General features: G+C 34.6%; 1 protein-coding gene across 3 annotated transcripts in view; it reads left to right on the top strand.

Moving 5' to 3' along the window:
• The window catches only part of IFT80 (intraflagellar transport 80), a 114,376-nt gene that overhangs the window by 27,744 nt on the left and 71,964 nt on the right, over positions 1–14,668 (top strand). For all 3 annotated transcript variants that reach the window (XM_044251697.1, XM_044251698.1, XM_044251699.1), the window contains exons 5-6: positions 285–353; positions 9,701–9,810. In XM_044251697.1, coding sequence (XP_044107632.1) covers positions 285–353; positions 9,701–9,810 — 179 coding nt within the window. The remainder of the gene's footprint in view (positions 1–284; positions 354–9,700; positions 9,811–14,668) is intronic.

Genomic DNA, 14,668 nt, shown 5'->3' with positions numbered 1-14,668 from the left:
ATTTCAGTGAAAATGAAAGCATTAGTTGAATAATATACTCACAAATCTCCTAAGATTAAAGGAAAAAATAAAACTTTTTGACATGGAAGTTAGGAGAATCTGATAAAATTTTTTCAAAGTAATTTCAATTAAATTTTATAGTTATGAAGCACTGTTATTTAATGAATAAATTGTGTCTGAATTTTAAATATGTATTAATGTAGATATATTGATTTTTCTATGCAAACTTAAGGTTTAAATTTATTTCCTATAGATAAAAATATCAATTATTTTTCTCTTTATAGTTGGAGAAGATGGACAAATAAAAATCTGGTCAAAGACTGGGATGCTGAGATCAACTTTAGCTCAGCAAGGTATGTATATTAATCAATTAAGATATATTAATAGTTCCCTTTAAAGACTATTATAGTTCCTAAGACTGATTTAGGTAAGGTTCAAAGCCTGAAATCTCTTATTTTTTTTTTTTTTAAGATTTTATTTATTTATTTGAGAGTGAGTGAGAGAATGCACATGAGTGGGGAGGGGTGTGCGGGGGGAAGAGAGATTCTCAAGCAGATTCCACTGAATGGGGAACTCAGCTCAGGACTTGATCTCATGTCCCAGAGATCATGACCTAAGCTGAAATCAAGAGTTGAATGCTTAACCAACTGAGGCACCCAGCACCCTGAAGTCTCTTATTTCTTTTTCTTTTTTTAAGATTTTATTTATTTATTTGACAGAAAGAGACATAGCGAAAGAGGGAATACAAGCAGGGTAAGTGGGAGTGGGAGAGGGAGAAGCAGAGTTCCACCAAGTAGGGAGCCCAGTGTGGGACTGGAGCCCAGGACACTAGGATCGTGACCTGAGCCAAATGCAGACTCTTAACAACTGAGCCACTCAGGCGCACCTCTTATTTCTATTTATACTTTTTCTTCTTACTTTCTATGTTGCCTGATAAACCATGGTAACTGTATTATTTGAGCCAAGAAATATAAGAAACACTCAAGGCCTTTTTCTTTTTTAGTGAGTCTGTATAAATGCAGTTAAAGGCTGATGATTTTTTTTTTTTAATAATTCTGAATCCTTATGAGCATATACTATTTGGAATAGGATTGACTGTCTAGTTAAGTAAATAATAGTAATAGAAATATTAGGAGTAACTCCCTACTTAAAAAGTCCTAATAACTTCATAATATTACCATCCTTTCTGAACTGTACTACACCAAAAACTAATGATGTACTGTATGGTGACTAACAAAATAAAAAAAATAAATTGTATTGTATGTTTGATATCTAAACTACTGGAGGGGAGCAGATACTCTGATGGTCCAAAACATGGTAAACTGCAACTGCTTAGAGAAGCATTTCAGTTTTCCATGTTAATTGGGAGGAAGTGCCCATAAAGTTAATTCAGTGGTCATTCCTGTTGAGATTTAGGTTACATACAATTTTTTTTGTGTATATAGAAGATGTATTTTACTAATTAGATTTTTATGTAGGAATAGTAAAGCGGTTTTCATGTTTAACTGAAAATATATCAGCTGGCCTTCAAAGATGGCAGACTATTCTCGAGAATTATATAATCAAGTTATATGTGAAGCATCTCTGGTAACTGACTTCCAAAAATTTCCAGATTTCATTTAAAAAAATTTTTTTAATGATTTTTTAAAATTTATTTGGCAGAGAGAGAGAGAGAGAGAGAGCACAAGTGGGGGAACAACAGGCAGAGGGAGAGGGAGAAGCAGGCTCCCTGCAGAGCAGGGAGCCCAGTGTGGGGCTCCATCCCAGGACCCTGGGATCATGACCTGAGCTGAAGGCAGACACTAACCGACTGAGCCACCTAGGCACCCCCAGATTTCATTTTTTAAGTCATGTTTACTCTTAAGATAGTGTTAAAATAGGGGCGCCTGGGTGGCTCAGTGGGTTAAAGCCTCTGCCTTCGGCTCAGGTCATGATCCCAGGGTCCTGAAATCGAGCCCCGCGTCGGGCTTTCTGCTCAGCAGGGAGCCTGCATCCTCCTCTCTCTCTCTGCCTGCCTCTCTGCCTACTTGTAATCTCTGTCAAATAAAATAAATAAAATCTTTAAAAAAAAAAAAGATAGTGTTAAAATAGTTAAATTTCTTTAGCTACCCATTAACCAAATTTTAGCAAAGGGTAACCATAAATACTGGGTAGTACTTATCTAGGTAACCATAAACACTTGGTAGTAGCAAAAATGTTGATGAGATTCAGTTTATCCATTTTTTTTCTCTGATTGCTTCTGCTTTTGGTATCATATCTAAGAAACCATTGCCTAATCCAAAGTCACAAAGATTTAGACTTTTATTTTCTTCCACGAGTTTTATAGTTTCAGTGTTTACATTTAGGTCTACAATCCATTTTGAGCTAGTTTTTGTGTATGATGTTTATTTTAGAGAGGGATGGGTGGTACTCTTTTTAATTTTTTTTTTCCTTCCTTCCAAATAGATGGGTAAATAAATTCCCTTAGAAAGTTAAAATACTGATTAGGTCTATGATAAAGGTAATTTTATTATGTCTTCATCACATCATGTAATATTTTCCATTGACATTCCAAATAGCTATAATTTTCTTAACATCAAATGACTGAAAGGGCTTATCATTTTTATCTCATTTGAATCTTATTTATTCTCCTCACTTGAGGTTTATATTAAGTATGAGATTAATGAGCAAAATTAAGTTATATAGATTTTCATATTTTACTTAACCTGTTGATATTTCAAGATAATCAGATATCTTTGGATTAAGAATTACAGATTTACTATAGAACTATGCATCTGATTTTTAGGTTTTTGATTGTTGGTGCCACCCACGCTTTCCTAATAAGGCATAGACTTTTCCTGTTTCATCTCTGGGGAAAAACATTGGAAAAATTAAGTATGATGATATTAACCCTGAAGGAAAAATTTCTGGTTATTTATAAGGTTTATTTGATTTATTAAAGGCTACAATTTTTGATGGTGATTATGAACTACTGATAGCTGGATGCTAAAGGCTCAAATAAGGAGGCCAAAATAGGTGGGGAAGGGGACTTCTGCCTCTTTTAGGGGGAAAAACTATAAATTTTGGCAAAAAAATGAAATAACATAAGCCTGGGTTATTGTAACACTTGGAATTCAGTAAAAGTTGAAAACATCCTGGTGATTTTTACTACATGTTTATATTAGTTGCATTTATTTTTGATGAATAGAAAAAAATTCCTGAATTCATTTCTTTTTTTTTAGAAATAGATATTTTATTTATTTATTTTTAGATATTTATTTATTTATTTCAGAGAGAGCACATTCACATGGTGGGGGGAGAGGGAGAGAATCTTTAAGCAGACTCTGCTGAGGGTGAAGCCTGTCATAGGACTCTCTCTCGCATCCCATGAGATCATGACCTGAGCTGAAACCAAGAGTTGGACACTTAGTTGACTGAGCCACCCAGGCATACCTTTAATTCATTTCTTAATGATTGGGGATGGATATATAGATAGAAGTCATGGTCATCAGCTTCTCCTCTAATATAGAAAAAGCATTAATCCCACGTTTTTAAATTTTTTTTTTAATTTGACTTAGTTTAAAAACAATTCCTACTGGTACTTATGAGGAGTTATTTTTCCTTATTAGAGAAAAATAGTGTATGGGCCAGGGATAATTATAATTAAGCTTTGTATATTTTAATTATAGGCTAAAATTGGAATAGAGTAATACTGCAAACCTTTGAGGACATTTCCCCCATATTATATTCAAATGGAAGGATGGAATGACAAAAATGGAACCTGGAACATGGAAAAATGGAACTAAATAATGAATTTAGTAAAGGAGGTGAACTGGAAATATAAATAACTGTAGCATAGGCAGGATGTTTTTGTTATTACAAAGGTGCTGTGAGAGGAAAGCAGAGATTATTGCTTTGGAGGGAAAGGAAGTATTAGAAAGGCTTCCTGGCAAATATCAGAATATCTTTTTTTTTTTTTTTTTTTTTTTTTTTTTTTAAGAGAGGGGTATGGGAAAGGAGAGAATGAATCTTAAGTGAACTCCATGTCTAGTGCAGATCCTGATATGGGGGGCTTGATCTCATAACTCTGAGATCATGACCTGAGCTGAAACCAAGAGTCGGATACTCAACTGACTGAGCCACGCAGGTGCCCTTGGAATATCTTTTGATTGAGCTTTAAAAGATAAAGAAAGTAGGGAAGGAAATGGGCCTGTTAGCAATGGAGGGGAGCTGTGGAGGAAGTTAGGTGGTCAAAGGCTTAGAGGCAGAACAGCATAAGGTAGGGAAATCAGGTATATAGGAGCAGACCCTTTGGGCCAGAGGGCAGCTATATGAGGCTGTATATCCAAAGAGACCAAGACATTGATGACAATGGATGCTAAATGAAGGGTTTTGATTTTGTTTTATGAGTATACCAAACCTTAAAAAAATAAACAGAAGAATAAGAGGTAAAAACTATCTCTTAGGAACATAAACTTAGCAGTAATATGTAGGATAAATCAGAAGAAATAGAGATTAAATGGGGTGGCCAGCAATAGACATATGAAAAGATCTGAACATCACTGACTATCAGGGAAATGCAATTCAAAACCACAATAGGATAGCACCTTACATCTGTCAGAATGGTTAAAATAAAAAAAGACAAAAAACAACAAGTGTTGGTGAAGATGTGGTAAACAAGGAATCCTCATGCATGGTGGTCTAAGTTAATACAGCCACTGTGGAAAATAGTATGGAGGTTCCTCTTAAAAACAGAAACATTGTATAATCCAGTAATTCTACTACTGGGTATTTTTCCAAAGAAAATGAAAACACAAATTCAGGAAGATATATGCACCCCTGTTTACTGCAGCGTTGTTTACAATAGTCAAGATGTAGAAGCAACCTAAGTGTCCATCAATAGAAGAATGGATAAAGAAAATGTGGTAAAAATGTACAATGGAATATTACACAGCCATTAAAAATGATGAGGTCATCTCACTTGAGACAACATGGATGGACCTGGAGGGTATTATGTTAAGTGAGGTAAGTCAGGCAGAAAAAGACAAATACCATATGATTTCACTTATATGTGGAATCTAAAACCAAAACAAATCAGTAAACAAAAAGCAGAATCTGACCTATAAATATACAGAAGAAACTGATGATTGCTAGACAAAAGAGGGTGTGGGGGTGGGCAGAATGGTTGAAGGGAAGTGGGAAATATAGACTTCCAGTTATGAATGAATAAGCACCAGAGTATATGGCATAGCATAGAGACTACAGTCAATGATACTATAATAGTGTTGTATGATGATAGATGGCATAGCATAATATATAGAGAAATTGAATTACTGTGTTGTACACCTGGAACTAATGTAATGTTGTGTGTCAGTTACAGTAAAAAAATTAAAAATAATAATAACGAAAAAAATAAAATGATAAAATGGGGGTGACCAGTAAGGAGGTTATTGGAATGTTCTATGCTAGTGTGCATTGAGGCTTGAACAGAGACAGTAATGATAATTGAAAAAAGTGAATAGTTCTTAGTAGTTGACAGGAATGGATATCCTATAAGAGGTAGAGAATTCAGAAAGAAGAATTAACGAGGGATTCTGTGTAGAGGGATGATAGTTTTGAATGTGTAGAGTCTGAAGTCTTCGATGCAAGTAGAAATACTGTGTTAGGGCTCAGAAGTAAAGCTGAAATAATGTGAGAGTCAATTATTGAAAGGTGAAGCAATAGGGGAAGTTGTGATCGCCAAGGGATAAGTGGCTGAGGATAGAAACTGGAGATACAAATGCATTCATTTAAGCCTTTTCTCTTTACTAATCCAAGAACATATATAACCAAAAAAAGTTGCTTTTTTGTGGAATAAATCCTATTTGATTGCTTACTGATAATATATGTCCCTACAAATAGAATGGAAGGGAAATAATTCTTGGTTTTTAAATTCTTGATGATTTGGCAACCGAAAAAAAAGTTGAGTTCCTACTATCATGAGCAACACAATAAACAGCTAGTTGCTTATTGCATTACAAAGTGATTTCTAGTAGTGGTGGGTAATAGATAGTGCTTATATAGTATCAGACTCTGCTCTAAGTACTTTACCTATATTCCCCCAATGTAGACTTATATTGCATTCAAGGCAAAGATAGCTTATACTTCACTGTGATAGTGAAGAGTTTGTTTCAAAAGCATTCTTAAAAACATGCAAAAACATTTAGGGGCTACTTTTTAGTATGAGTTTGAAAAACATGGTATATTTGACCATGTACTTCCTTAAAACAATTGAAATACATTTTTGTCTCCTGTGGTTTAAAATGCCTTCAACAGGTTGAAAGAATTTAGATAATTTGTTTTACAGAGAGATAAGGGTCTGACATTTAACACAACCCCAGGTGCATGTGGTTTCTTAAAAAATGTCAAAAAGGTCACATGATCTTAGTGTACAGAGTCAGAAAAACAAGATATTTTTGAGTGTCTTAACTGAAATGGAACATAAATAAAAATTCCCAATATAAAAAGCAAGAAATTCTTTAATTATTATGAAACTACTTTTTTTTTGTCCATTTTTTTGGTAACTATTGGAATTAATAACATTACATAATTTGCTAAACTTTTGGTTGAAAACATATTTAACCTGAAGTCTATAGTTGTTATTTTCATACTGAGTTTGCAAAGTGAAGTGTAATGATGAGAGATTCAATGCTTTAATAAGCATGTTTTCAAAAAAAATATTTTAAATATTGCAGGTTTTTGAAATGTAAGTGGGATGGATTTCATTATAATAAAAATCATTATTTTCTTTATAAAGCTAATTTTTCCACTTTCAGTAATGATGTTCATCAGAACTACCCAAATTAGAAATTGTATAGTATATCTCCTTTTGGAAAAGAAAGCATTGGTATATACAGTGGTTTCACACTTAACATTTTATTATAAATATAAGAGATGAATATAATGAAAACTTGTCTTAGTTCTTGTCTTGATATTATATCCATTTTAAATATTAGTGGTTAGGAAGATTGAACTAATGGGACTTAACCATTAATTTGTTTTTGTTTGTTTTCTTGTTTGGTTGTTTTTTAAAGATTTTATTTATTTATTTGACAGAGAGAGAGAGCACAAGTAGGTAGAGTGGTAGATGGAGGCATAGTGAGAAGCAGTCTCTCCACTGAGCTGGGAACCCAAAGCAGGACTGGATTCCAGGACCTGAATTGAAGGCAGCCGCTTAACCAACTGAGCCACCCAGGCGCCCTCTGTGTTTGTTTTTGATAAACAAATGTGGTTAAAAGCCACATGTTATAGCAAAGGAATTGCTTAACTTTTCCTCTACAATCTTATTTTGTTTTATACTATAAGTTCTTATATCTGTTTTTTTAACATTATTATTGTTTAAAAAATATTTTATAATCAGGAAATGAATAAACTCCCAAGTCCTAACAGGGAAGATAATAAGTATTGTGAAGATTTATAAGGTTAATAAGCAAGGAAATGGTGACACAGCTGACTTAATGAGGCCACAAATTCAATGCTAAAGAGGACAAAAGCGTCCCTAGCTCCTCATCCTATACCCCAACTGTGCCTTTTACCACAACTAAAGGGCTAGAGTCACATCCTGTATAACTCAATAGGAGTTGTATTTACTGAATTATTTCCTTGGGGGTAGATGTTTGTCATTGTTTAATGTATACCCCAGAAAAGTGTAATTTTACTGATTGTATTCAGGATGATTTGATAGTCCTTAATTAGAATACATTAATTTACTTTTTGCACAATAATTACAACTATAATAATGGAAATAAAGAAGGTACCTAAAACTCTACCACCCTATCAAATAAGCATTCAGCCTCTATTCCCTTCCAGTACTCATCAAGAACCATATTTGAAATATCTGAAATTTGATTTACATGTTCTAGGGAGTTTATTAGAGTTGAATTCTATTTGGCAATTTACTTGTGAAATCCAGGTAAACTTCTGGCTACTTCCAGAGAATATTCCAAGAGAATGTACTTACCAAGTGCAGAAGAAGTGCCTTCTGGCCATTTGTGGGTTCTTCAGATACAGATCAATCCTAGATGTAATTGACTGAATAGCGTATTTAGACCCAATATACTATCTAACCTAAATCATGAAAGGCATGCTTCAGAGTTTATTTGTTTCGTTGGTTTTTTTTTTTTTTTTTCTCTAGGTCTGTTGTAAACTAGACTTTCTAAATTCCTTAAACCACTGAGACTTGCTCACAACTGAATTATATTCTGATTGGGAATAAAATGGCATGAAAAAAGTAGGGTGTCACTTGAGCACAAGCCATTACTGAAATTTACTCCCTGTTGATTACTGATTACTCTTGTTGATTAGCATCAGTTGGGTTTCCCATTTAAATGAACAGTTAAATCTTATTGATTACCCATAAATCCTCAGACTCAGATTTCATTTTCCTAAGAATGTCTTATTCATTCACAGAAAGTCAACTGCTACAGTAGTCTGATTTACAAGTTCTAGATGATTTTTGAAAGTGCCTTTAGAAATATTAATGGATTAATATTTCATAGATTAATTATATAACCTTGATTCACTTTCCTAATGGATGGTAACTGAGTCAGAGAGTGGAGTACAGTTTATTTAATGCTTTTGCCAGTATAATACTCATTTTTTTAAAAAAACTAGGTTCAAATAAAGTACAGCCTTCCAGAAGATATTAATGTGAAAGTCATTGAGTTAAAAAAATACCTTCTCCAAATTCCTATCCTAAGAAATTGAAAACAGTATGAAGTTTAAAGTAGTTTATAGAATGGTACATTGAGGGCGCCTGGGTGGCCCAGTGGGTTAAGCCTCTGCCTTCAACTCAGGTCAGGATCTCAGGGTGCTGGGATTGAGCCCCGCATGAGGCTCTCTGGTCAGTGGGGAGCCTGCTTCCCCACCCCCTCTCTGCCTACCTCTCTGCCTACCTGTGATCTCTGTCTGTCAAATAAATAAATAAAACCTTTAAAAAAAAAAAGAATGGTACATTGAGTCAAACATGTACTTTTCCCCAAAAGTATAAGTCAGCTTCATCTTGGTTATGCGGTATCTGAACCCTTCTTAGCCTAGCTTTCAGGCCAAAGTCCCGCTTGATCGATAGCAAAACTTTCCCCAATCTGATATTTAATTTGCCATTTATACATTCATAGATAGGAGGGGGTAGATCATTTTGGGGTAGAATGGTTTCTGTCCATTAGAGAACTGCTTAAGCGGCAGATGAGTGGTAGGTCTATTTCCTGTAGTATCCTCAGGAATGGAAATTAATCAATAAAGTAAATATACCATTAATATTTTTGTATGGAAAATTTAAGTCAACTTATGTATTGAGTCAGTTTAAGCACTGATGGCTGTTGGTGGGAAATGATAAATCATGACTTTTCTGATATTTCTTTATATCTTAAAATAAGTGTATTTATTTTATGTTCTATATTTTAGTAGCACACCATATTGAATTCCTAAAAACTCCCATCCTCTTTTCTCAGCAAGATCAAAATTAGTTAAAAACATAGTTTTTCAGTTGCTTAAAGTAGATTTTCAATGGTCAGTGTGAACTCAGTTTGTTTTAGTATCAGGCTATTCTTAAAGGGCCATTGAATATGAAATGAAATGGCACTCCATATTGCTTTTCTGATGCTCTTAACTAGCTCTCTTGTTATAAGGCATAATAATGAAAATCTGTTGATTTTTTTTTTTAATTTTCTTTTCCTTTTTACAGGAACACCAGTATATTCAGTAGCATGGGGCCCTGATTCAGAAAAAGTTCTTTACACGGCAGGCAAGCAGCTGATCATTAAACCTCTTCAACCAAATGCTAAAGTTTTACAGGTATTTCTCAGGCATTTGTAAGCTGTTATCAGGATCTGTTGGACTGCTAAGTGAGAGGTCACTTTCTTAGGAGTCCCTTTCTTCTGGGTGGTCTTTTGTCTGAAGCTTTTAAGTGTGTGTTTTTACTAGCCTTTATTACAGAATAGGGGATATCTGGTTATGTTTCTAACGAGGTTCACTTCCTCCTTATTCCAACTTACATTATACCAGTAAATCATAAATGTGTTTTGAGTTGCTAAATTGTCACATGATTTGGCATGATAGGCATCTTTAAATTTAGCAGAGTCAGCCTCACATGTATAGATTTGAAACAAAACAGGACAAAATCATAAAACTTAAAAGCTTGTTTAGACTGTGTTTCTTATCATTATAACTAGCATCCTTCTCCTCCTCTTAAACATCATTTATTCAATACACTTAAGCTTTCTCTAAAACCGTAGCATTCTTTTAGTATTTTTAGAAGGGTCATCAGTGTAATGTTTAGAACAAGTTAGGTGTATATACTTTTCCCAAATATATAGAAGCAAAACTATGGTGAGAGTTAAGACAGGTCAGAGTAGGATAAATTAATGAAAAATTTTAAGTCTGTATTCAGGGTTTTGATGTTTGATTTCAGTGTTAAAAGGCAGAATCATTTTCTTCATATTTTGATAATGTCACAGTATAGTATGGATAATAAAAAGACAGCCTTCAGACTTAGTCACCTGGTTTCAGATGTCCACTTATTTACCTAAATGTAACTTTAGGCAAGTTAAAAAATATCTTTGATTCTCAGCTTTCTCATCTCTTAGTTGTGATGCTAGTACCTACTGATAGGACTGTTGTGAGGATTAAATGAGTTAAATTACAAAGTGCATATGACAGTCTATACAATAAGCATATTGAGTGCATATAGTAAGCACTCAATATAGAGTAGTTGTTACTATAGATGTTACTGGAGAGTTATGTCATCCCTACCATTTAGTCAGCCTCTAATAAATTAGAGCCAGGGAGGCTGGAAAAAAGATGTGGAATGATTGGGTCCTGAGTAAGGGATTTTGGTGCTGGAGATTGAGCAGCTACAATGGGTATAAAAGTGTTTTAAGAAGAACTGTCAGATTTAACAGTTCAGTATGTATAGATTTTGGGGAGTAAGAAAATAGAAATGACATTGAGTTTCTATAATTTTAATTTCTATGTAGATTATGCTATACATATTTCATAAAGTCAACATGCATTTACATTTCTACTATATGCAGAACACTTTGCTAAGAACTATGGTACAAACAAGAAATAGAAGATACAAGTCCTTGCTTGCTCTTAGGCAACTAAGGTAAAGAATTTGGGCAAATGGAAGAAGCTGCGAAAGAACTAGTTCCGCCTGCCTTTAGTCAAAGTTCTTCCATACCACTTAAACTCCAAAAATCTGCTTTAAAATTATACAGCAAAAACAGGCAAGGTGAATCTTTTGGTTTATAGTTATGTGATTTATTGAGATACCTGTAATTAGGCTTATATGAACACAACTCAGACAGATACTATATATTACCATTGGTAAATTATAGTTTAGTGGTTTAGTAGAATCTTTGGGCCAGCACGTAGTAGAGGGCAAGAAAAGCACCCATTGCCAAAATTCGGCTACTGTGGAAGACGAGTTGAAGTATAATTGGTAACTTCGTGCAAATTTTCTTTTTTTTTTTCTTTTGGGTAAACTAAAGCTGTGGCAGTTTTCGTTAGGTATAAACACATATTCAAATTTGGTTTGTCCGCAAAAAGGAACACTTACTCTTGCTTGTAGAATATAGTTTAAAAGTATATACCTGATTTCCGGTAAAAGCTTTAGGGACTCTTCTTAAGACCCAGAGCTTGGTTTTATAGTGTGGAGACTTTTGTTTATTTATTCATTCAGTGAAAATGTAGTACATACATACTATATACCAGATACTGTGCCTTATGTGAGATAATTCAGAGTGAAACAGAACATAGTTTCTGCCCAAGAAGCTCGTTGTCAAAGGAATTTCACAAAATGTCTGGTTAATTAAGAAATAATTGAAAACTGTCTATGCCTTATGTGTAGTATATAAATATGTATAATATAAACTGATAATTCTAAATCATAGTATATGGAAGGTTTAAATCATATTTTGTTCCTAACTTTTGAATATATAAAAATTTATTTTTATAGTTTAGAAAGGAGACTCTTGAGAATCTCTGTGTATGTGTATCTATATATACCCATATCTGTGTCTGTGCATTGTTTTTTTAAAAAATATTTTATTTATTTATTTATTTGACAGAGAGAGAGACACACGGTGAGAGAGGGAACACAAGCAGGGGGAGTGGGAGAGAGAGAAGCAAGCTTCCCGCAGAGCAGGGAGTCTGATGTGGGGCTCAATCCCAGGACCCTGGGATCATGACCTGAGCTGAAGGCAGACACTTAACAACTGAGCCACCCAGGTGCCCCTGTACATTGTTATTTTTATCCTTGTAGTCTGTTTCAGGACATTGTATCAATTTGATGGGAAATTCTGTGAATTAATTCTTTTTAAAGTATATTATCAAAACATTTGTTTTTGAGAGTAGCTATTTTTATATATCCTGAGTAAAGCAAGCTATGAATTACTATTTATTCTTAAACTTATTTGACTCTAATTTAATATTTTACTCTGTGTGCATTAAGAACAATAGGATGGTCTGTTGTGCAACATAGTACTGGAAGTCCTAGTCTCAGATACAGACAACAAAAAGAAATAAAAGACATCCATATCAACAAAGAAGAAGTCAAACTTCCACTCTTTGTAGATGACGTGATAGTCTGTGTAGAAAACCCGAAAGAACTCCACCAAAAAATTGCTAGAACTGCTGCAGGAATTCAGAAAAGTCACAGAATATAAAATCAAAGCACAGAAGTGTGTTGCATTTCTATACACCAATAATGAAACAGCAGAAAGAGAAATCAAGGAATCAGTCCCATTTACAATTACACCAAAAACCATAAGATACCTGGGAATAAATCTAACTAAAGAGGCAAAAGATCTGTACTCTGAAAACTGTAGAATACTTATGAAAGAAATTGAGGAAGACACAAGAAATAGAAAAGCATTCCATGCTCATGGATTGGAATAATAAATATTGTTAAAATGTCTATACTACCCAAAGCAATCTACACATTCAGTGCAATCCCTATCAAAATAACACCAGCATTTTTCACAGAGCTAGAACAAACAATTCTAAAATTTGTAGGGAACCATAAAAAACCCTGAATAGCCAAAATAATGTTGAAAAAGAAAACCAAAGCTGGAGGCATTACAATCCCAGACTTCAAGCTGTATTACAAAGTTGTAGTCATCAAGAGAGTATAGTACTGGCACAAAAACAGACACATAGATCAATGGAACAGAATAGAGAACCTGGAAATGGACCCTCAACTCTATGGTCAACTAATCTTTGACAAAGCAGGAAAGAATATCCAACGGAAAAAAGACAGGCTCTTCAACAAATAGTGTTGGGAAAATGGGCAGCAACATGCAGAAGAATGAAACTGGACCACTTTTTTACACAAAAAATATTTTTACACAAAGATAAATTCAAAATGGATGAAAGACCTAAATATGAGACAGAAATCCATTAAAATCCTAGAGGAGAAGTGGGCAGCAACATCTTTGACTTTGGCCACAAGAGCTTCTTACTAGACTCATCCCTGGATGCAGGGGAAACAAAAGCAAAAATGAACTATTGGGACTTCATCAAAATAAAAAGCTTTTGTATAGCAAAGGAAACTGTCAACAAAATCAAAAGACAAGCAACAGAATGGGAGAAGATATTTGCAAATGACATGTCAGATAAAGAGCTAGTATCCAAAATCTATAAAGAACTTAACAAACTCAACACACAAAGAACAAATAATCCAATCAAGAAATGGGCAGAAGACTGGGGTGCTTGGGTAGCTCAGTGGGTTGAGGCCTCTGCCTTCGGCTCAGGTCATGATCCCAGCATCATGGGATCGAGCCCTGCATCGGGCTCTCTGCTCAGCGGGGAGCCTGCTTCCTCCTTTCTCTGCCTCCCTCTCTGTCTACTTGTGATCCCTCTCTGTCAAATAAATAAATAAAATATTAAAAAAAAAAAAAAAAGAAAGAAATGGGCAGAAGACATAAACAGACATTTCTCCAAAGAAGCTATCCGAATGGCGAACAGACACATGAAAAGATGCTCAACATCACTAGGCATTAAGGAAATATGAATCAAAACCACAATAAGATACCACCTCACACAGGTCAGAATGGCTAAAATAAATAACTCAGGAAACAACAGATATTGATGGGGATGTAGAGAAAGGAGAACCCTCTTACACTGTTGGTGGAAATGTAAACTGATGCAGCACTCTGGAAACCAGTATGGGGGTTCCTCAAAAAAAGTTAAAAGTTGGGGCACCTGGCTGGCTCAGTGGGTTAAAGCCTCTGCCTTTGGCTGTGGTCATGATTCCAGAGTCCTGGGATTGAGCACCACATCAGGCTCGTTACTCAGCGGGGAGTCTGCTTCCCCCCACCTTCTCTCTCTCTGCCTGCCTCTCTGCCTACTTGTGATCTCTCTCTGCCAAATAAAAAAATAATAAATACATAAATTTTTTAAAAACTTAAAAAAAAAAGTTAAAAATGCAACTACCTTACATCCCAGCAATTATACTACTAGGTATTTATTCCAAAGGATACAAACATAGTGATTCAGAGGTGCACATGCACCCCAAATGTTTATAGCAGCAATGTCCACAATAGCCAAAATACGGGAAGAGCCCAAATGTTCACCAGCTGATGAAAAAAAGGTACACATACACACACACATACACACACTCAATGGAATATTACCATTGCAAATCTTGCCA

This window comes from Neovison vison, chromosome 6 (genome assembly GCF_020171115.1).
Source record: "Neovison vison isolate M4711 chromosome 6, ASM_NN_V1, whole genome shotgun sequence".
Classification (NCBI taxonomy): domain Eukaryota; kingdom Metazoa; phylum Chordata; class Mammalia; order Carnivora; family Mustelidae; genus Neogale; species Neogale vison.
Note: the sequence above shows the minus strand (reverse complement) of the source record. Positions and strands in the feature narration are given on the sequence as shown.